We start from the raw sequence: 24,120 nt of genomic DNA on the forward strand, positions 1-24,120 counted from the left end.
GGTAGCAGTTTGTGATAGCTAATGAGTACACTGTTTCTTTTAAGGATGATGAAAATGTTCAACAGTGCTCATTTTTGCAGGGCCATAACTCTCAATACTCCAAATACCAGTGAGATGCTTTCAATAGGCACACTGTATGACTAGGAACCATTCTCAATAAAGATATTACAAAAGCAGTAACTTGAAAATGTGCAAGGTTACAAACCTGGTGTAGTGGCACACGCCTATAATCTAGGAGACATAAGCAGGCATATCATGAGTTCAAGGTCAGCTTGGGCTACACACTGACATCCTATCACAAAGGGAAAAAAATGATGATAAGACTCTGTAGCTGAAGACACCACATACTTTGATCACATGACATGAAAAAACTCAAGCTGAACTGAACTGGAAGCAATATTACTGGAAGGTGCTATAAGCTCCTGGTGGTGGGGAGTCATCAATAGTCTTACCCGAGGTCAAGTCTTAATAACAGTATTAACCCTGCAAGCTCTAACAATTGGCATGGAAAGATACACCATGGAGGTAATAGTGCTATGAATGCTATAAGGACAACTAACTATTTTCTCATCAGATTTATGGTCCACCACACATGAGGAAATTCATGCCTAGTATTGGAAATCTGGGCAAGAACGAATGGCTAGAGAGATCACAGGTTCTGGGGTGAGTCTGCAATTATTTTGCTAAATGGACAGAACATAAAACTGCCTTCTAAATATTTATCTCTACCCACAGACTGGTGCAGTTTTGATCCTCATCAGAGAAGTGTATTTGTACAGTGGATAGTTGTTAATGTAAAACTTACAATGATCAAAATGCAAAGAATAAATGTCTGGAATGCTCCCCCATAAACGGGACATATAGACTACAGCCCTCCCTCAAATATACACTTAGAAAATACTCTACAGACTTATATTTTAGAGTAACTTTTGCTTTTAAATTGACATATTTATGGAATATAATATAGTCCTACAATATGCAATGATCAAATCAGGGTATCAGCAGATGTATCTCCTTTGATATTAATTTCTGATATCAAACAGCAGTCAATCACTGCTTTGAACTCTATTAACCTAGAAAACTAAGGAATATTATAAACATTCTCTCTCCCTTGAGTGTACTTTGGTAACAATTACCCACATTTTCTCTATTCTTCCTTTCTCCTCAGCTTTTATATAAGTTTAAGTAAAAATATAGGAAAAGACCTTCCAGGCTACAGGACATTAAGGAATTCCTTAAAGAAAACATAAGATCATAAATAATATGAGAAAAGATTAATAACAATTCTAAGTGCATCTGGGATTAACGTCTCCTTATCTTGCAAGTAAATGAAAAGACAAGTTAACTGTTAAATCTCCAAAAAGGTTGTAATAAAAAATATAGAGGACTCCTGCCACTTAATATGAAAAATATAAAGCTTGGTGGTGGTGGCTCATGCCTTTAATCTCAGTACTCAGGAGACAGAGGCAGGCCAGTCTCTGAGAATTTAAGGGCAGCCTTGTCTATAGAGCAAGTTCCAGGATAATAGCTACACAAAAATCATGTCTTCAAAAAACAAAACAAACAAACAGACAGACAGACACACACTGAATAGAAAAATGTAAATATGGTGGAGAACGCCTCTAATCCCAGCATTCTGGGAGGCAGAGGCAGGCTGATTCCTCTGAGTTCAAGGCTAGTCTACAAAGCAAGCTGAGGACAGACAAGGCTACAACAGAGAAACCCTGTCTCGAAAGAAACAAAACAAAAAGCATACACCTTTAAAAGAAATTCATTCAGTGGTCTGGGGAAATGTCTCGGTGGCTGACAGCACTTCCTGCTCTTGCAGAGGACTAGGGTCTGGTCCCTAACACCCGCATGGCTGTCTAGAAAATTTGATGCCCCTCTTCTGGCCTCCATGGGGCCCATGTACACGTACATCCAGGCAGACACTCACGCACACAAAATATCTTTTTTAATCCATTCAAAAGAAATTAAAGAAAAAACCAAGAGGGACTTTGAGTAGTCAAAAAACACTAAATCCTATAACTTGTTTCTTCACCAGATGTGTGCCACCTGCTGTTGACAAAATTTGAAACAGGCAAGTGTCAATCAGTCTTCTGCCAGGAATTCCCAGCTTCCTGGTACTGGACTTCCAGAAGTGGTTTCACTACTGCTGAAGGAAACGCCTCAAACAGCTTAGCCATATTTGGAAATAGCTCATTAAAGAGGTCCTACATGTCCATCAACATAAAATCCTTTGGAACACACAATCCTTTTAGCACAGAAGAAGCTTATTCTAGAAATACTTTGTGGTAGTGGTGCACACCTTTAATGCCAGCACTTGGGAGGCAGAGGCAGGTGGATCTCTGAGTTCCAGGACAGCCTAGTCTACAGAGTGAGTTCCAGGATAGGAACTCACTGTGCAGGGCTGCACAGTAAAACCTGTCTCAAAAAACAAAAAAACAAAACAAAACAATCAAAAATAACAGAAAAGTACTTTGCTAACAATATATGGAAAGACATTTTTTCAGATTAATTTTTGATGCTTTATCTGTTCTCCTGAGAGTTTTGTGTGTTTTTTTGTGTAATTTTTGTTGTGTTAAAAGTCATACTCATCATTTTATTAAAGATTAGGTTGTAGTTTTTTAAAAGAAGCATTAAAAGATATTCACTTTCGCTTTTAATTTAGGAAACACAAAACAACTGTGGAAAAAATTGATAGTATTGCATACAGTATTTAGGCAAATTTATAACTCTTGGTTTCAAACTTTTAGAAAGAAATGTGTTGAACTAAGTGAAACTGTTTGTGTCTTAGATTAGGCACTCACTTCCAGATATAAGCCCAAAGATACAGAGCCAACAAATGAATGTTTGTTACAGGAAACTTTACTACAGAAAAGGGAAAAAATTATATTCCTTCTAATATGGGGATAATTTAAGCAAGACAATATTTATGCAATGAATATAAGCCACTGTTTGAGGTATGTGTGTAACAAAACAGATGAATTTTAAAAATTGCTGCTGACCTTAAAAAGGCTAGTTGCAAACAGATAACTAGTATTTTACTATTACTTAGATAAAATTATTTAGTGCCAGGGATGAATTCAGGCCTTCTGATATTCTAGACAAGTGCCTGATACTTAACCAGATCCCAAGCCCTAACAAATAGAAACTCGATGGCAGGGACTGGAGAGACGACTCAGTGATTGAGAGCGCACTGCGTTGTCAGACAGAAGTCTGATTCCCAGTACCCAAGTCAGATGCTGGCAACCACGGTACTCCATTCTAAGATCCAACACCCTCTTCTTGTGTCCACGGACATACACGCACATGCACAAATACTCTTCCACTCCCTCCTTCTCACATATGCATACACATATACACATATAATTAAAAATAAACACACACACATCATCAGGTGTAGGTCTAGGAAGATAGCTCAGTCAGTAAAACGCTTGCAATGCAAACATGGAGACCTGAGTTTGACAGCAGGTCAACTTAGAAATTGTTTTAAAAAATGTTTTGAGTTTGAGGCCAGCCTGATCTACAGATCGAGTAGAGGACAGCCAAAGGTATACAGAGAAACCCTGTCTCAGGGAGAAAAAAAAAAGCCAGGCATGGTTGAGCACACCTGTAATCCCAATACTAGAAAAGCAGAGCCAGGGGGTCCCGGGGCCTGCTGAACTGTCAAGCTCCAGATTCACTGAGAGACCCTGTCTCAAAATACAAATAAGGTAGAAAACGATTGAAGAAGACGTCAGATGTCAACGTCAACCTGTGTAGATGCATGCCACCCACATGACATATGCACACATGCACAAAACTGACCTGAAAAGAGAAAACACCATATACCATTGGTGGGTGGGAGATGCACAGGAGTATGAACTCATGAAAAGGAGCTAGAACAATGTGAAAGCCATAGGCACCCAACATGTGGGTGAGAAGTTACAGATTTTTTTAAAGATTTATTTATTTAGTTTATATAGGTGTTTTATCTCCATGTACACTTGCTATTGCACACAAGAAAGGTGTGGGATCCCATGGGAGTACAGCTGCCATGTGGTTGCTGGGAATTGAACTCCGGACCTCTCGAAGAACAGCCAGTGCTCTTAACTGCTGAGCCATCTCTCCAGCCTGAGAAGTTATAGTTTTAATGTTTGGTTTCATTTAATTTAACGTATTAATTGTGTGTGTGTGTGTGTGTGTGTGTGTGCGTGCACATGTGCGTGTACCACATGAGTGCTGGTATCCATAGAGACCAGAAGAGGGAGTCAATCTACTGGAGCTGGCATTATAGGCGGTCAGAGCCATACCTTGTGGCTGGGAATAGAACTCAGGTCCTCTGGAAGATCAGCAAGAACTCTTAACCACTGAGCCACTGCTCCCAACTCTGATGTTTTGTTTCTTTAAACAAAAATAAATGTGGCAACACACTAAAGTTCTTATATTGTAGGATAGGAATAGATCTGATTTATTATATTTAAAAAAAATTTTTTGAAACATTTCCCAACTTAAGAAAAAAAAAGTTGATGATTATTCTGGTTGTATGTATCTAAAAGGACCAAAATGGATAGGCGAATAATTAAGAGGCTATAATTTACAGTGCATTTATATAATTCAACTATCAACACACTAAATCTATGAAAAGTCAAGAAAAGCTCACTTAAATATGATACAAGATGTACTATAAACACAAATCTACAAACTTACCTGCTCAACCTCTCTGTTAAGGGCATCAACTTTTTCTTTTAATCTGTTGGCCTCTGCTTCAGCAGTGAGAAGTTCCAATTTGAGGGTGTTGTTATCTGCCTCTAATTGGCGGGCCTTATTTTCCCAGTTTTCAGCATCTTCATTGGCTTTTCGGAGTTGATCCATTATTTGCCGGTTCTCAGATTCCTAAAAAGCAAGTGTTGTGTTACTGCTTTAAAGCTTTAGAAACACTTAACATAAAGTGCACATGGAGCAGTGTTATCTGGGCCACTGGGAAATCCCTTGCAAGGTAACCTTAAAGAAACCCCAGCTCCCCTCTTAACCTAGAAAGATGGCCATCCTGTAAGGACCAGAAAGAAGTATGACCCAACCTGCTGAGTCAGTTACCCACTCCAGAGATCACATCTGTCTTGAGGACCTGGACTAGCACATTCTTGTGTCTCTTTTTATGAGAGCCTTTCTCCCGTGATTATTTACTGGCCTTGCTGGCCTGAGCTGCTAACCTTCTCATTAGCATTCCCTTCTTCCCGACCATTTTATTGAGCTGCACTGGCCAAAGACTTTGTGCATACTTTCATATCGTAAGTGTCATTTTCTGATAAGATTTATTTTATTATTTTTGTCTGGGGGGGTGTGTATGCATGTTGAGTGCTGTCGCCCTTAGAGACCAGAGGTCTCCTGGAGTTGGGGTCTGCTAGAGTTGACTTGGGTTCTGAGCGATGAAGTTGAGAGTCCTCTACGGGAGTGCTTTTTACCACTAAGCCAAGTCCCCAGACTCTGAGGTGTAATTTTATTGGTCACATACTATAATCTCTTCTGGGCTTTCTTCTACTAAGTTGTCAGAAATTGCTTAAAAACAAAATGTTAAATGTATGCTAATAATATGTACTTATGTATAAGCTGTCCATACAGTACAGACGCAGATTTACTTTTGGCAGTGCAGGGGACTGAATTCAGGGCCTTGCACATATAGGCAAGTCCTTTACCACTGAGCTGAATGCAACCCCTGTGGGAACCATATATTTTAAATCTTCAAAGTAATACCATACATGAATTAGTTTAAGTGGGACCTGCTTTCTACAGGGAAAATTGAGTTCCATAAATAATACACTATATTAAATAACCATTGCTGGCTACTTCAAAATCACATTTTATCTTAGTGGTTGGAGAGATGGCTCAGCACTCAGACTGCTCTTGTAAAAGACTCAAGCTTGGGTCCAGCAACTCTGTTGGGCAGCTCACAACTTCCTGTAGCTCCGGCTCCAGGGGGATCTAGCTTCTGCAGACATCTGTACTCACATGCAGACAGACACACACATTTACACAGAACACACATGCACAGAAAGAAAAAAGCCTTAGTACTGTCATCTGCTCAACTTTTCTTTAAACTTCAGTTATGATTTCACTAATGTCAGGAACACTCTCCTTCCTGATAACAGCACATTTCTCTATCAGAAATCCTGAGCTAAATAAAACAACCAAAATACAACAAATTAACACCCCACCCTTTCTAATCAAATGTGTGTTCTCCCAGTTAAAATTACTGTAATATTGCCATCTTGTGGCCTTAGATGTAGACCGTTACCCTGTCTATTAAACTAAGCACATGCAAAAATGTTGCTTCTCAAGACTTGCAGTTCCAAAGCTGCTGAAGGCAACAGGTATAATCTAGGAGTTCTAAGAATGCCTGACCTCTCCCAGTCCTTAAAAATGTTATTATGTGCACTATAAACAAATGTTCAAAATAGGTCTGTATAAGGATATCGAATGATATGTTAAATAAAATACACAGCTGAGGGAGGTAAAGTTCCCACTGATGCTGTGAGTCTTATGTAGGTAACACCATACCTATGATAATGATCTATTACTCTATTTTAGATATTCTACCTAAGTACATCTCTATTGTCCTGAGATAAGCTGTATATTACAGAACTGACATACACACATTCACAATCAGAAACCTCTGAAGTCACAACACACACACACACACACACACACACACACACACACACACATGACTGGTCAAATAGTGGCTAACAGAGATGTGCAAATGGTAACAACCTACTAGCTCTTAGGAACAGATGGTCTAATAACAGTGTGATCCATTCTGCCCTGCCCAACAGTCAGGAAGAGCCACTTCACAACTTTATAACAGAAAATGTGTGCCCCTCGTTCTTCAGTTAGGAAGAACCTACTTGCCTAGGAAGTAAACTCTGAATTTAGAAAACTGAAAGAAAACATGAAAACATGCTCTTGGGCCATCTTTTTGGGCACTGGTGAGTTTAAATGTACACAACCTGCCACAGTCAAAGCTGCAATATCTGATTAAAGAAAGACTTGATTCACTATTCTGGTGAGTATAATAGATGACTAAATTGTCTTATGAAAACCTGTAGGTATCATGAGCAAGGAAAAAATGTATACATGTACCTCAGCCTTTAATATATTCTTCAGCTTGTTAACTTCCAAATTCGTATCCTGGACCTTCTGTTTTATATCATTAAGTTCATTATGAGTATCATTCAATTTTTTGGACAGTACCTATGGAAAAAAATTAGCTAGATTTGACTGTAATAAATAAAAATTTCTCAATGTGAAAACACCTAAAGTAAACTGTAAATATCTCAAAAAATAGAACAACCACATAAAAACCCATGTGAAAGTGGTAAAGAAATAAGCCCAACAGAAAACAGCAATGGACCCACACAGACAGGTCATCATGAATGATGGCTTACTTTAGTGTTAGTGACACTAAATTAAACTTTACTAGTAACCAAACGTATGCTAATTAAGACAACAAAATAGTATTCTGCCTACCAAATTAGTGAAGAGAGTTTCAACTGTGGTAAACAATTGTATTGTATACTCAAACAATACAGTAAACAATACAATTGTTTACTGAAAACAAAATTTTTCACAAAGAAACTCTGTGAACTGTTATCAGAGAGATGGACTGCGACATTTTCAAATACTCATAAAGACGATAGACATTCTCCATATGTGAAATATAAAATACTCTATTTAAAATCTTTAAAATTGTAAACGGCTATGAAACCAGTAAAAACACAAGCTAAAAGCTAACATGACAGTAACTAGATGGTAAAGACATCAGGAGATAATTCTTTTTTCTTACCTTCTTTAGAAAAGTTCTATAATAAACTTAGATTTCTGTTCAAAGGTGTGATATTAAGGATAAAACTTTCTAAGGTTTCCATTTTCCAAAATTTTTACAGTGTTGTTCTAAGCCTGTGGTTTACAGAAATGCCGCTCTTACATGACGTAAGGGAAGAAGAACACTACCCTGGCACATATGAAAACTCTTACAATGTCAGTTTTCTTTGAATATGCAGTTCAAGGAGAGGAAGAAATTTATATTGTGGTAAGCTAGTAAGTAGCAACGTGGACTCTATAGTAAATGTTTCATTTATCATCTATTTTTACATATGATGAGATTCTTAGAATTTAAAATACATGATAACAAAGCCTAGCAGTGATGGCCAACCCTGTCAGTCTTAAATAAGTGCTTCTGTTGCCTCCTCACAGAGAAAAGGCAGTTTGTGTTCCACCTACATTTAGCAAGTGTGTGTATCAGAAGGTGTGGCCTTGCTGAGGGAGGTGTGTAAGTGGGGATGAGCTGTTGGGTTTTAAAAGCCCCTGCCAGGTCCAGGCTTTTTCTCTCTGCCTGCTACCTACAAGCAGGATGGAAGCTCTTAACTAATGCTCCAGGACCATGCCTGTCTGGAACCATACTCTCCACCATGATAATCATGAACTAACCCTCTGAGGCTGCAAGCAAGCCCGCAATTAAACAATTCCTTTTATAAGCTGCCTTGTCCATGGCGTTTCACCACAGTAATAGAAAGTAACAGTATTAATAATTTGAATTGTATAATTGTATGAAATAAGCAGAATATATGTTGCATATCAATAGTAGCTGTTCCCTCAACTATCCCAGAATGTCCTCAAACTGGTTTGTAGCCAAGGGTGACCTTGACCTCCTGGTCCTGCTTCTACCTCCTGACTACGGGGACTAGGGTCTCCAGCACCACACCATATATGGTGTGGGCTTCAAACTCAGGGACTCACACCTGCTTAACAAGTACCTCCTGACTGAGAGAGATCATCAGCTTCTTTTGTTTGTTTTATTTTTTTTTTCAAAAATTAGAATGCTTTAACGTTCAAATTTAAATAATGTTATTAGAACCAAACACTGTCAGACTGAAATATATTGGCTTACAGAGTAAATATTAGAATTGCCTTTAAAAAGCATCATAGTGTTTAAAAAGGTCCAAAAATATACCATAGTTCATACATAATATTTAAACGCAGTAATATGTAGTCCACCATAAATAAGGCCCTGCTTTAAATTTTCTCATTGCTTTTAATCCTTGTTTGTTTTGTTCTTCAAACACTCACCCTTTGGTACGGCAGTTTTTCTAAGGTTTAAAACAAATCCATTACATCCCATTCCTTTCTCTTTAATAGCTAATACTTATGTCTGAGAATTTCATCTAGAAATTACATGACATAATCTGTTATGAAAGTAAAAAACAAGAGTGTTGCTAGTTACAATGTCTGAGCTTTTCTACAAAATGAACTGAGGGCTGTGCCTCTGAAGAAATCATTTTTTTCTTTAGAAAGAGATGCTGGGAACAAGCATACCTGGTTTTCTTGTTTGGCTTTGTTAAACTGATCTTGAAGAGCATCATTCTCGTGAGCCAAGATGTCTCTTTCCCTGGCAATCTGAGCCAGCTCATCATTTGTTTCATCCAACTGCCGGCGCATTCTGGAAATATCTTGTTCGCACATAATTAAGGCTTCAGTAGACTGTCTATTCCACAAATCAAATAATACATAAGAAGAGATATTTTACTGAAATAGAATAACAAATTCTCACAAGACAAAAGGTGGGACAGTTAGAATGAAAACAGTTAAAACGTTTGAACTTGAAGGAACAAACACTGCAAAGACGACCTTTACAGTTTCTCTAGCAGTCCCATCATTTCAATATGAAGAGTATTCTAAACAGACACAAGGCGATTCAGCCACATCTCAAAACGTCCCATGTGCACAGGAAGGCCTTCACCATACTTCTAGCTACTGTAGTTGACTCTGCCTGCGGAGTTCTCTTCCTCTGTGCTCTTAAAAGCTGCTTTTCAGGGCACACAGTCCATTCTTCTCCCTTGAGTCCTACTTCTCAGAGTATGCTCTGTCATGTCCATGACTCCTCCAAGTCTTAATTTTCAACTCTACAGAGAATTAAATGATAGGAGACACACCTGCCCTTGTGTCTGTGAGAGTGGCCCCAGAGACAACTAGGTGATTGGGTAAGACTCATTTTCAAAGTGGACGACCCCTTCCAACTGGCTTCAGTGTCACCTGAAGGAAAGCTGGTGCAACACACTAGCTGTCCCTCTAAATGTGCATTCATGCCTGCTGCCCCCCTGCTCTACCGCTATCACACTCATTTTTTTGGCCTTTCACAATATAATCTGATCATAAATGGCTCCACAGGGAGCTCCAGCCCTCCAGCACCAACTTGGAACAGCTGAGGCATCCAGTTTCTTGGGATGGGGAGCTACCAAGTTCCATGCCTTTCTGGTAAGCATAGTCACACTGCTGGATACCTAGCTCCTGGCCTGTGAGGCAATTCCCCTTTAATATACATATATACATTCTATTGGTTATGTTCCCTAAAGAATCCTGCCTGATAAAGAGTTTGTGCCAGAAATGGGTGTAAAGAAACAGAACCATGGCAACGAATGTCCTTAACTGGCTTGGTGATACCTGGAGCTGGCTCTTACTATGTTGTATCACATCACAGAAAGACCAGGACTGTGTCCTACTGGAACATATACATATCTGGTTGTAGATTTGCTTCTCCTGCACATAATGCTTACGAAATAGCATATCCTCTGTCATGGTATTACACAGGAATTCTTCTGACCAGAAAACTTATTTCCTAGCCAAAGAAATCCAACAGGGAGCTTATGCTCATGGAATCCACTGGTCTTACCTTGTTCCCGACCATCCCAAAGCAGCTGATTGACAAAACAGTGGAAAAACCTTTAAAAGATGAAGTTATAGCAGCAAATATGTAGCAACAGCCCAAGGGCTAGAGCAGGATTTTTCAAAAGGCTGTACATGTTCTGAATCAATGTCCAATGTATGGTACTATTTCCCCCTAGGGAGCATTCATGGTCCAAAATTAAGAAATGTAAATGAGAATGACACCACTCACCATCACCCCTAATGACACACTAAAGGATGTTTACTTCCTATTCCCACAACAATTATGCTCAGTTGCCCTACAAGCTTTGGGTTGAGAGAGGGGAGAGTGTTTCAAACAGGAGATACAAGAGCCATTCAACTGATCTGAAAGCTAAGGCAGCTCCCTGGTCACTTTGGGTTCCTGAGTCAACATGCTAAGAAAGGAATTAAAGTATTAGGAGTGATTAAGACTACCAGGGGGAGACTGACTAGATTGACTGCTACCCTACAATGAAGGAAAATAAAAGCATGTCTGAAATGCAGATCCTCTAGGGCATCTCTTAATGTTACAATGCCCTTTGATTAAAGTAAAGGGGAAACTACAACTCAACCCAGGCAGGATGATGAAAGCCTACATCCTTCAGGAGCGAAGGCATAGGTCATGACTCAAATGGAAAGAATCCGGATTTACTCAGGTGGTTTTTTTGTTTTTGTTTTTTGAAGGCAGAGAAAATGTAGAATGAGTGGTACATTATCAGCTACAGCCACATTTCAGTGAAACCAGGATTGTTAATTGTCACACTTATTTCCTGACTTTGTGTGTGTGCGTGTCCGCACATGTGCGCATGTGCACACATGGACATACATATTCATTAAGCAGATTTGTTTTTCTTTCTTGTCTTATAGCTTTCACATAAAATACACTGAGTTGCTCTCAGTACTTTGTGCCATTATATCTATATTATCAAACTTAGCTCATGAGTTATCACAACAAGCATTCCTCAAGGGCCTTTGTGCTATTTTCCTGAAGGAAGAATTAGTGCATTTTCAGTTGGACATGGGATAGTTATTTCACATCATTTCAAATATGACCTTGTTACAATATTCATTTAAAAATTAAGAAAGACATTAGATATGTGTGTCAAGCTGTGAAGAGGTAGAGTGGTTACAGCCAGTCTTATCAACTTGATGACACTTAAACACCCTAGGAAACACACCTCGGGAAATGTGTGACAGTGTTTCTAAGCTTAGCTGACTGGGGAAAGCCGACTCTCACAGTGGGCAGCACCCTCTAAATGGCTCTTCCAGGAAGAGGCAGTGTTGTCTGGCCCCTGCCCATCTTGAATGGACAGCTGCTGCTGCTGTCTTCTGCTGCCAGCTTCTTCGGTCCTTCAGTGTAGACAGAACAGCAGAAGCTCTGCACGGAGCTCTGGGTCCCCAACACTGGCTTCAGGCTGCTGAGGCATTCATCTGTGTGGACTGGGCAGCTGTGGAGTTCTCTGCTCCTGTAGCGTGCACACGGCTGCTAACAGAGTACTGTTCCTCTAGAGAACCTGACATAGGTCCTAGTTCCAAGGAGCCACAGACTCGCTGTCTGCAGGACTAGCTCCTGTCAACACTGCAGACTCCTTCCTGGTCGTGTCTACAACAGTTCTCTCAAAGGCTCTTTAAATTCAGAAGCAAGTCATCTTTCTCTGAACACTCCTCCTGTCATGTGCAATGGGGACCTGGCAGCCTGACATTTCCCTAAAATCTGTCATCATCAACAATTTTTTTCTTCACTTGAGGGCCCAACAACACTCACCCACGTGTAGTTCCAGGGGCTTTTGAACAAGCTGTGGTCCTTCCTATTATTTCTATTGGAAGCCCTGCCCTTTATTTCACTTGGTGAAAGCTATACTTTCCTTTACTCCCTGAGCCAGCCTAAGCCTCTGTTGGACATCAGAATGACCATCTGGTATATAACATAAACCCCTTGATTTTCAGTCCCCTTGTATCACACATAAATAGTGTTTTACCTCCAGTAAGTGCTCAAATAGTCTTGAATGATTTACCTTGATGCCTGTTCCATCTCAGCAATGATATTCTTCATGCCTGAAATGGTCTTTTCCTTAAAATTAACACAAATATTAAGTTAAAATTGTTTAAAACTCACTTCTACCAAAGCTGAACAAATAAAAATAAATTGCCCCATAATATTCATTTGGTTTTAAACATTTATGCCATATTCTTTTCCATACTTTAGAGCCTATCATCAGTGTGCACATTTGTACTGGGTGAGGTTAATATATATTCATGAGATCACATAACTAATAATGTCTTAAAAGATTTGTGTGATCATCCAGCTATATAAGACTTCCGTAACTGCCATGGTTTCGCAATGAAATATTCTACAGTAAATTGTACTAATTTATCTCCACAGGTTCCTCATGTTATAAAACTTGGTAAAATAAATATATAACTAAATTCATTTCTTTTTAATTATTTTTTGAGATTATAATACAATATATTTGTGTCATTTTCCCTTACCTGTCCTCCCTCCAAACTTTCCCATGGCTCTCTTTCAAATTCATGGACTTCTTTTTAAAATTTTTGTCACATACATGTATGTATGTGTATACACACATATATTCCTAAACACATAAATAATAACTGCTCAGTCTGTATAATGGTATCTGCATGTATGTTTTCAAGGCTGATATTTGGTATTGGATAACCTCTTGCCTTAATCCTATAGAGAACTGTAGGCAACTAAGTTTATTTCTTAGAAAAAAATAACTGAGTGTATTTATATTAGCAATATAAACTTCAAACATCTGTCCCAATATATTTCAGAGCTTTTATGAAAAAAAATAGAAATAGTGGAATCAGTTGAGGCTGAATGTATTTGAATATATTGTCTTTGATACTATTATCATACTTTTAAAACTCTCAGTAAACATGCACTATCTGTTATTCATGTGCCCCACTCTAGGGTCTTTTCAGCTTCACTCTTGGTTAGAATAATGAAGACTATATGTGAGTGTGTGACCAAAAATACTTGGACAGAGTATGATTAAAACATCCATTAACAAAACAGTTCATCCCTTAAAGAACAAACTCACTGAAGATACCCCCCACCCACCCCCCACATACACACTAAAGTGGGGAATCTGGAGACTGGCAAGGCAGCTCACTCTGTAAAGCATGAGCTACATGTGCATGAGGACCATGATTGTGGACCAGCAGCCATGGCAAGTGCACACCTGTAACCCCAGCTCTGCGGTGTGAACACAGGGTGATCCCTGAGGCTGGACAACCAACCATCCTAGCCAAATCTGTTGCTCTGGGTTCAGTGAGAAGATCAAAACCTAAGGTGTACACATACCACACAAATACACACACAATTTTAATTTTTAAAAAGTAAAACAAAGCAGTTTTTACACGCTTTTAATTAAGGAATGATGTCATACATTTAGAAATGGATTTGGGGGCTGGAGAGATGGCTCAATGGCTAAGACCACTACCTGCACTCCCAGAGGTCCTGAGTTCAATTCCCAGCAACCACAGGGCGGCTCACAACCATCTGTAATGGGATCTGGTGCCCTCTTCTGCCATGCAGGTGTACATGCAGGCAGGACATAAAAAAATAAAAAAAAATGGATTTTGAAAGCTTCCCTGTCTAGTGCCTTAAAAGTCATTATATGGTTAAGCACAGAATATACTTTATAACCCTAAACAGGGCTTTTTTTATTAATCAAAGGGATAAAAATGTGAGATGCTGTAGGAACATTATAAAATAATCAGGGCAAAAATTATTGACTAGAACTCAGTAATATATTCTCTCAGACAAGTTTTCTTTTAGTAGAACCGTAATACCACCAATTTTCAAACCTACTAACATTAGAAAATTTATTATTTTTAAAAAGAAATTTTAATATTCCTTGTACAACCTGAATGTTTTTCCAGTGAGGGACATATATTCATGTGAACTGTTAAAACAGTTATTTAAAAAAAATACACTACAACAACAAAAACCTACGTCAGATATGGTGGCACATGCCTTTAGTCCCAGCACTCAGGGAGGCAGAAGCAGATGGATCACTGTAAGTCTGAGGCCAGCTTGGTCTACAAAGGGAGTCCAAGACACTCAAGACCACTATACAAAAAAAATCCTGTCTCAAAAAATAAACAAACAAACAAAAAAAACCCTAAAACTTTCCAATTCTAGCTTTTCTTTTCTTTTTTTTAATAAATTATAGTTTATTCACTTTGTATCCCTGCTGTAGGCCCTCTCTCATTCCCTCCCAATCCTGCACTCCCTCCTTCATCCCCTCTCATACCCCTCTCCGAATCCACTGATAGAGGAGGTCTTCCTCCCCTTCCCTCTGACCCTAGCCTATCAGGTCTCATCAGGACTGGCTGAATTGTCTTCCTCTGTGGCCTGGTAAGGCTGCTCCCCCACCAGGGGGAGGTACAAAGAGCCAGCCACTGAGTTCATGTCAGAGACAGTCCCTGTTCCCTTACTAGGGTATGCACTTGGACACTGAGCTGCCATGGGCTACATCTGTGCAGGGGTTATCTCCATGAATGGTCCTTGGTTGGAGTATCAGTCTCAGAAAAGACCCCCACATCCAGATTTTTTTGGTTCTGTTGCTCTCCTTGGTACTCAAAAATCTATAATCTTGCTACAATCTTCTAATATTAATTGACACCAAGTAGCAAAACATTTCTTTAAACTAGGACTACCAAGACTGGAGATTTTGCTCAACAGTTAAGAGCACTTGCTAGTCTTCCAGAGGACCAGAGTTTGATTACCAGCATGTATGTCAAATGGCTCACAACTAACTGTGTAGCTCCAGTTCTAGAGGAGTTCTGGACTCCTTAAGCCATACAACACACATAAATAAAAATAAAACCTTTAAAATAATGGCTAAGGTTACCAGAGGGAAAATGGCCTTATTCACTCTAATGCAGAGCTTTCTAGCTTAGCACACCCCTGTATCTCCACCTTAGACCAATGTCTTGCTTTCTACTTATGGACATTTCTTACTTCAGTTCTAAAATGTCACTACAGAGAATATTATCTCTTTTGTTCGTTTGGAGTTTTGTGAGACAGAGTATGTTTCTCTAGCTAGCCTGTAGCTTGCTATGTAGAACAGGCTGCCCTTAAGCTCACAGCCATCTTCCTGCCTCTGCCTCTGCAGGATTATAGGCAGGTGCCAGCATGCTTGGCAATCACTTCTAGCTCTCCAATGCTGTCTTACAAACTATTCCCTTCAGAGGACAAACATTTCCTAAAATTAACTTAAAGTTCCTGGTTTTGAAATGCACTTGCATCTGTCTTCCTTGTAAGGGAAGCAATGCTGTTCACAGAATCAGAGGAATTTGAAATGGTATATATGGCAGGAAAAATAAATTCTGAAAGAGGCAAAAAGTTATTTCTAAATGTTAAGTGTTTTAAAAGAAAATAATGCTATTGTTTTGAATATAAGGATAATCAAAACCATGCCTAAAAAGTCATAAATTTTTAAAAGATAATTTTTCAGAAAGCACATACCATTTCCTTATGACTTCAACTATGCTCACGATTTCACATCTATTAATTTCAATTTTCTCTCCAAACCTAAAATTCCAGCAGCCCACAAATATTACATTTACACTGTCCCCAAAGCCAATCCCAGCTCAGCTGGTAAATGATCAACCTTCCCAGGCGTGTTCTGTTGCCTACGTTTCTTCTTCATGCACACGAACACTGATGAGGCAGAAAGCACATCTCAGTCCCGCTTCCTCAGCACATCTGTTTCTCTCATGGCTCTGCAGCTTCTGAAGACAGGTCTCATCATTTTACTCCTTACCAGTCCTTATCTCTAGTCTTGGCTCCTTACAGTCCATCTTTCCTGCAGATTTATAATTGCTAGAATATTTGTTCTAAAAGAGATACTGCTGCAGCCTTTCAGAACTCAACGTTATCACAGCAATCAACCCCACGTGTATCTTTGTCCTTACACAGCTCTTTGCAGCTCTGACGGTAAACTATCTGGAACCGTCCTGAAATTCTCCCATGAGAGTCAGTGGACTCTAGTGTAAGCTGCTCTGCTTGTCTATTACACTCCCACTGTCTTCTTCCCATAAGTCCTTCTCTGGCATTTCTAGTCTTTTTTTTTTTTTTTAATGAAAACTTAGCCATGTCACTCTCTAGAAGACTTCCTATATCTTTCTCCTGCCCAACTCCCAGGCTGAATTAGCCGTGCCTCTGCCAAACTCCAGTTAACACATGGGGCCTACGTCCCTATGGTGCTTACCTGTCCAATCAGTCCATGGCCCCACTCACCCTCAGCCTTTAACACAACACCGAGTACATAGCACTAAATACTTGCTGAAAAGCTGCATGGACAGGTGGTTATGCTAATGAATTAGTCCTCTTAGAAGAAAGACAGTAGTAGTAGTAGTACAATCTTTGCTTAAAACATTAGTAAGGAACAGACTAGACTTGCCTTCACAATCAGTTTATGGGCTTAAGGGGGCTTTTGTTTCTTTCTGTCTTCCTTGTAAAATCTTTTGTTATTGTTTAACAAGAAAAAAAATTCATGGTTGCCATTATCACCCAGCTTTGTGAAGGAACAACACATGGTCCATTCTCAAAGACTGATGATGGCATTAAAACATGTACCCAAAATACCTTCAATAAGGGGCCTTGGTGGTGCACGCCTTTAATCCCAGCATTAGGGAGGCAGAGACAAACAGATCTCTGGGAGTGTGAGGCCAGCCAGGGCTACATGGTGAAACCTGTCTCAAAAAACTAAACAAGAAAAGTGTGAAGCATGTTTATAGTTTACAACCACAAAGGCAGTTTTGTTGTTGTTGCTATTGTTGTTTTTGGTTTTTGTTTTTTTTCGAGATAGGATTTCTCTGTATAGCCTTGGCTGTCCTAGACTTGCTTTGTAGACCAGGTTGGCCTCAAAATCACAGAGCTCCACCTGCCCCTGTCTCCTGGAGTGCTGAGATTACATTCCTCCACCACCATAACCAGCTCACAAAGGCAGTTCTAATGGAATGAACATATGACCTTCCAAAGTGATGGGCTTAAAATGTTTGAAAGAAAAAAAAATCACTTACTACTTTATTTTGATACTGAATTTAATTATTATCAGTGAACATAGTCACTAATTCGTGATTAAAAAGTAAGTTTAAAACATTAGCTAGTAGATTTGTATGCACTCGTCTTCAAACATTTCAGATTTTAAACTTTTGGCTTTCTAGAAAAATCTGAGAAAATCTTATTCTTTTATTCAGTTAAATGAACCATTAAATTACAGTTTAATATTTAAACACCTCATTTAAGCATATCTTGTCTACCAGTTCTCAGGACATACTTTCATTGCCAAACTCTCTCCAAGGGATGCAATATTCTCAGACTTTTTATCCAAGCATGCTTGCAGGCATTCCTTTTCCTTAGCCAGATCATTGAGGGTTGCACCAAGAATGCCGATTTCTTCTCGTTGTGCAATACTTTGCCTCGTAAAATTATCTAAATAATCATAAAGGTGTCATTTTAATCAAGATGAAGTCTTTTTCCAGTTCATCAGATTGAAATATTTTCCAACTATTTATCGACTCACTTAAGAGTATCATAAATTGTTTTTGCTTGTGATTACAAACAATAAGGAATCATAAGTTCTAAATGCCCATAAATGTAAAAGCACAATAATGTCTTAAAATTATAGCAAAGAAAAGCTCTAGATCAACATCTGATCAGACTGACCTACAAGAAGAACGAATGAGGCAAGTGGGGTACCAAAGCAACCTGTGGACTTTCTCCATTAACTTCCTCTCCCCTCTAGCCTAGAATGCCTGTTGAATGTAAAGTTGTCAACAAAATTTAATAAAATACTCAATTAAATCAGTTTTAGAGATTTTGATTCTTCCTTATTTTTCTACAATTGCTAAGGAAGACAATCATCTATGGTATTCTATTTATGAGAATTCTGACAAATTGATGTCAATATTGAAGGCATGACTAACTTGTACAAAGCAGAAGTTGTTAAACTGTGGTTTGTCACCCAACTCTGTCAGAACCACCTAGGAAATATAGATTTGTAGGCTTTTCATGGTCCTGCTGAACCAAAGTTCTGGTAGTGGGCAAAGCAATTTGTATTTTGGCAAGTACCCCATGCCCCACACTCCATAATGGTTCCAATCCATAGTGGTGGGAACTGCTGAACAGAGAGGTGCTCCAGGATAACAGAATTACCTGACACAAAGCTTCAAATCTGTCTCTCGGGATCTTTGTTAGCTTCTAGGGAGTGTGAGAACTGCTCTTCTGGTACTCTACAGGGAGAGCGCTGGTAGACCAGACCTCTAAGACACTGCCTATAGAGTTAATCCCTGTCAAGAGCCATTTCAGTGCAGCCTTATTAAGACCATTCTATTAGATTATACATGATTTAACAATGTCACATAGGTAGTAATGACTCTCAGGCAACACAAGTTTTGTTGTTTTTACATCTGAATCTATTTCCACTGAACACCAAGCAATCTATCATCTAGGTGTCATGGTGCTGTCAACATGACAATCTAAGATCACTTGGGAGAACGGTCTCTTGGCATACCTACATGAGATTGTCTTGATGTGGAAAGATATTCCTTAATTGCCAGTGGGAACATCTAGGCAGCAAAGAAAGCAAGCTGAGCAGCAAGCATGTATCTGCTCTCTTCTGACTGCAGACATCTTGACTAGCTGTTTTAAGTTCCCACTGTCCTTTCTTGCCATGATGGACTGGCACTCTGAACTGTGAACAGGAATAAGCCCTTCCTCCCTTAAGTTTCTTCTGTCAGAGTACTTCAGCACAGCAACAGAGAGAAAAACCACAAATACCCACTTCTTTAGAATTCTAGTGAGTTTTAGCTCGAGAAATCCAAGTCCTTAGCTTCGTACCTCACTCAAACTATTTTACTATCTTGCTACTTTTCATTTCACTGTATTTTGTATTTTTGATTTGAGACAGTGTCTCATAACATAACCCACAGACTTGGGATCTGTTATGCAGCCCAGACTGCCCGGACTCATGATCCTCCTACTTCAACCTCCCAAGTGCTGAGACTGTAAGTATGAACTACCATGCTAGATTCTTGTTGTTGTTTAATTGTTTGGGATTACAAAAACAACAACAACAACAAAAAATCAGTTGGATAAACGCTCCTATGTGCATTGATGTCATCACATCTTACTCTTAGAAATAGCAGGAAATTTCTGTTAGGCTTATGGAGGATGAAATTATTTCTAACATCTGAAATTATCAGGAAAAATAGAATTCTCCAGGGAAGCACACACCAACTGGCTATCCAATACAAAAGGTCTCAAGAGTCTAGCCCATTATTTTACATAGCCCTATACGTGTGTGTAGGCATGTGCGTTCCCCAGCGTGTCACTAAGGCTCAGGCTGGCTGCACTTCGCAACACCCACTACCACCAGTGGACATCCCATAGACCTGGCCTCGTCCTGGCCTCCGTTCATGGATTCTGACCATACCTCCTGTTGTGAATGCGTTTGTTGTGTACATATTTTGTCTTCTCATTTGTTCCTCTTCAACAAATAACACTCCGAGCTTGATTGGTCGCTATTACCAAAACTGCCACTATGCTAAATTTCATGTCCATTTTTAAGCCCATATTATTCCATTTTTTCAAAAGTATCTGACAAGAGATCCCACCCTCTACTTAAAACACCCTTTCTTTTTCCCTACCAAATAAATTCATGTCTGGCTTTTCTTCCTAGTTCTTTGGTTTCTTCTTATTCTGGCTTGATTTCTCTTCTCCTTATTCTGTTTTTTTTTCCCTCCCCCTAGGTGACTTCATGCTTTAAAAATGTCATTTATATATGGTATCTTACTATATTTCATATTTCTCTTCAAGTATTTCTTGTCTCAATCTGTAGCAATTCCACCTACCTAGTTATTCATGCTAACATTTACTAAACAGAAGTAATTTTTTGAGATTATAATATAATTACATCACCCCCCTTACCTTTCCTTCCCCAATCCCTCCCATGTAGCTTCCTGGCTGTGTTTCAAATTCTTTTTCTTTAACTATTGTTATGTATATGTATGTGTGTAAACATTTAAACACAACCTGCTCAGACCATACAGTATTACTTGTATGTATGTTTTAGGGCTAGCTATTAGGTATTGGATAATCAAGTAGTGGACTCTTCTCTGGGAAAGACTTTTTCCTGAGAATTCCAAATAAATACTTTCCTTGGTGGGGAGGCATTTTTCAAGATAGGGTTTTCTGCCTTGGCAGCCCTGGAACTCACTCTGTAGACCAGGCTGGCTTTGAGCTCCTAGAGACCCACCTGCCTCTGCTTCCCAGAGCCTCTGCCTCTGCTGGGATTAAAAGGGTGTGCCACCACTACCTGCTTTTCATTTCCTCTTCTTTGGTCTTCTATAATCCTGACAAAACTTATCTGTTCTTTCAAAGAACAGTAACTTGTGATCACATCAACATAAATGGGAATTTTTATCAAAGTGATTTTTTTCTCTAAGCTCAAACATTGTTATAGATATGACTGAATATGTGACTGTTCTCTATCCAAACTAAAATGCATATACATTACAATTCCTTTCAATAGCTCTGAGTAAGCTGTTATATAAACTGTATTGTATTACAAGTAATTATCATCAAGAAAAAGAAGTTGTGATTTTAACTCTCTCTTCACTGACAAATTCAAGCCATCACTTAAGGCTAAGGGCCTCTCCCTAAGTGAGCTAAAGAAAATAAAAATGTGTATTTCTACCAGACTTATGGAAAATAGAAGGTAATGACAGGAAAAAAAAAACTTACCAATTTTTTCATCCAGGCACATAATTTTCTCCTGAGTAAGCTGTAGCTCATATTTTTTCTTAGCAAGATGTCGCTGAGTATCAGAAAGATCTTTTTCTGTGTTTTCATATAAAAGTCTGCAAATATTTTAATAATAAAAACTAATTCTGGAATTTTTATGTTTTGTTAACTTTTAGTATATTTAAATCTAAAAGCTTTTAAGGACATTAATATATGTTTCACTTTTAATACTGTCATTATTTTAAAAACACACCACAGGGAATTTACAAAATAAGGAGCTAGAAGAATAGTTTGGTCAGTAAAATGCCCACTGTGCAAACATGAGGACCTGAGTTCAGGTCCCCAGTGTGTGAATAAGAAGCTGGCCTAGAAGCATGCATTTGTAATTCCAGCACTGGGGCTGAGAGAGGGAAAAGAAGGGCAGATTCTTGGAGGTCACTGGTCAGACAACCTACCCAATCAGTGAGCTCAAGATTCAGGAAGAGAAAGACTGGAACTCAAAAATAGATGGAAAGGAACAGGAGGACTCCCACTGTTGACCTCTGGTCTACAAACACACACACACACACACACACACACACACACACACACAAACACACACGAGGTTTATTGCTTTATTGTGTTTTACCTTTTTTTTTTTCCAGAGTTGAGGACCTAGGGCCTTGCAAGTGCTCTACCACTGAGCTAAATCCCCAACCCCTTATTGTATTTTGTTATGCACACTTTACAGTTATACTATAAAGTTAAACTGAATCACATTTACCTACACCTAATATCTTATACTGCAGCTCTTAGATCATGATTTTCTGGCTGAAAAGTATCATATGAGTAAAAATCATTTGCTTTTATGCAGATACACTGATTCCTTGCTATTACATTTTACATTTATTCTGGGGTTTCACTTTTATAATTAAATCTCTCATGAGCAGCATTTTATTCACTCCACAAACATTTACTGTCTGGCATGTGTAAGCACTAGGTGTCCAGGAAGCAATGGTGAATTAAGTTGGCACTGTCCATACCCTCAGGAAGTTCATAGTCCACAAGTAAATAAACAGACTTCCATGTCTAGAAATACCAAAGTCCTTTCACCAAAATCACACTTAGGTATTTAATGATAAAAGATAAAAAGATAACGTGTGACATCACCTTATTTTTATTTATTATTTGCTTGTTTTGGTTTTGTGAGAGAGGGTCTCTTGATGTAGTTTGCGCTGTCCTGGAACTTGCTCTGTATACTAGGCTGACCTCAAACTCAAGAGATTCACCTGCCTCTGCCTCCTGAGTGCTGGGATTAAAGGTATGTGCCATCACCACCCGGAAAGCACCATTTTACATGTATGACAAAATGTACAGTAATCTGTAAGGGATTCTCCTGCCACATAATCAAAGCCATGACACTTACAGTCATCATAGTTGAGTTTGTCTGTCTCAGCAGCCTAGAGTAAAAAGGATACCACAGACAAATTTATCACAAAAAAAATAGACTAAAACAGCCCACATAAGGCCACTGAGTTATGCCTCTAGTAGATCAGCCTATAGAACTCATCAGTTGTTAAAACGCTCAGGAAATTCTTCCTAGTAAAATTCTTATTACTAAAAGAAATGAAAAGTCAAAGTTGGTTCCAAATTGGACAGATAAACTCGTGACACTGGCAAACTTTTCTGGAGACAACACTCTCAACCAAGGCGAGAGCTAATGCTCAAACAGTCCGGCTGAAAATGATGCCCATTTCAAGCCTTCTACAGAGGGTCCTCTGAACGGCTCCACCCAACAGAGGACTGAAGCAGATGCGGAGACTCATCATGGCCAAACTTTGGGCAGAGCACAGGGAGTCTTATTGAAGAAGAGGAGAGTGGGAATTGGGGGACATGAAGAGGACAGAAGTCCCAGAAGGAGACCAACAAAGCTAAAAATCTGAGTCCAGGGGTGCCTGATGCACCAACCAAGGACCACACATGGAGAGGACCTAGACCCCCTGCTCAGATGTAGCCAACTGGTAGCTTAGTCTCCATGGGTTCCCGAGTAAGGAAAGCAGGGGCTGCCTCGGTCATGAACTCGATTGCTCCTCTCTAATCACTTAACCCTGGCGATGCGGTCTTACCAGGAAAACAGAGGAAGAAGATCCAGGCAGTTCTGATAAGATTTTATAAGCTATGGGCAGATGGCAAAAGAAGAGAACTCCCCCTTTCAGTGTACTAGGGGAAGGGGATGGGGGGAAGAGGGAGGGTGGGATCGGAGTAGTTAAGGGAGGGGGCCTCAATTGGGATATATAATAAACTGTAAAAAATTTTAAAAAAGAAAATGATCCCCCATTCCAAATCACAAATTATATCAGGAAACAATACAAATAAGAGGTTAAAACCAAAAGTATAAAAACTGAATTAGATAATCTCAAATTTCAGAGTACAGCACTAGTGAACAGAAACTTTCAAACAGATACATTTAAAATAAAATAGGACAAAATCAATAGAAAAACAATAGCTTTTAAAAAACATAATCACAAAATTAAACTAATACCATTAAAACTTTAAAAACAACAAGTTCAATGGACAAGCTAACATATAAAGCTAAAGAGACAACTAGCAAAATGTAACAAACAGCTCAGAGAAAA

The 24,120-nt window shown here is 39.1% G+C and overlaps 1 protein-coding gene across 2 annotated transcripts in view; it reads right to left on the reverse strand.

Annotated features, from left to right (window-relative positions):
- The window catches only part of Tsga10 (testis specific 10), a 95,093-nt gene that overhangs the window by 21,598 nt on the left and 49,375 nt on the right, over window positions 1-24,120 (reverse strand). For both annotated transcript variants that reach the window (XM_060369885.1, XM_060369884.1), the window contains exons 10-15: window positions 21,506-21,621; window positions 18,039-18,193; window positions 12,738-12,793; window positions 9,355-9,523; window positions 7,123-7,233; window positions 4,693-4,878 (exon numbers count right to left, since the gene is read on the reverse strand). In XM_060369885.1, coding sequence (XP_060225868.1) covers window positions 4,693-4,878; window positions 7,123-7,233; window positions 9,355-9,523; window positions 12,738-12,793; window positions 18,039-18,193; window positions 21,506-21,621 — 793 coding nt within the window. The remainder of the gene's footprint in view (window positions 1-4,692; window positions 4,879-7,122; window positions 7,234-9,354; window positions 9,524-12,737; window positions 12,794-18,038; window positions 18,194-21,505; window positions 21,622-24,120) is intronic.

Source organism: Meriones unguiculatus, chromosome 16 (genome assembly GCF_030254825.1).
Source record: "Meriones unguiculatus strain TT.TT164.6M chromosome 16, Bangor_MerUng_6.1, whole genome shotgun sequence".
Classification (NCBI taxonomy): domain Eukaryota; kingdom Metazoa; phylum Chordata; class Mammalia; order Rodentia; family Muridae; genus Meriones; species Meriones unguiculatus.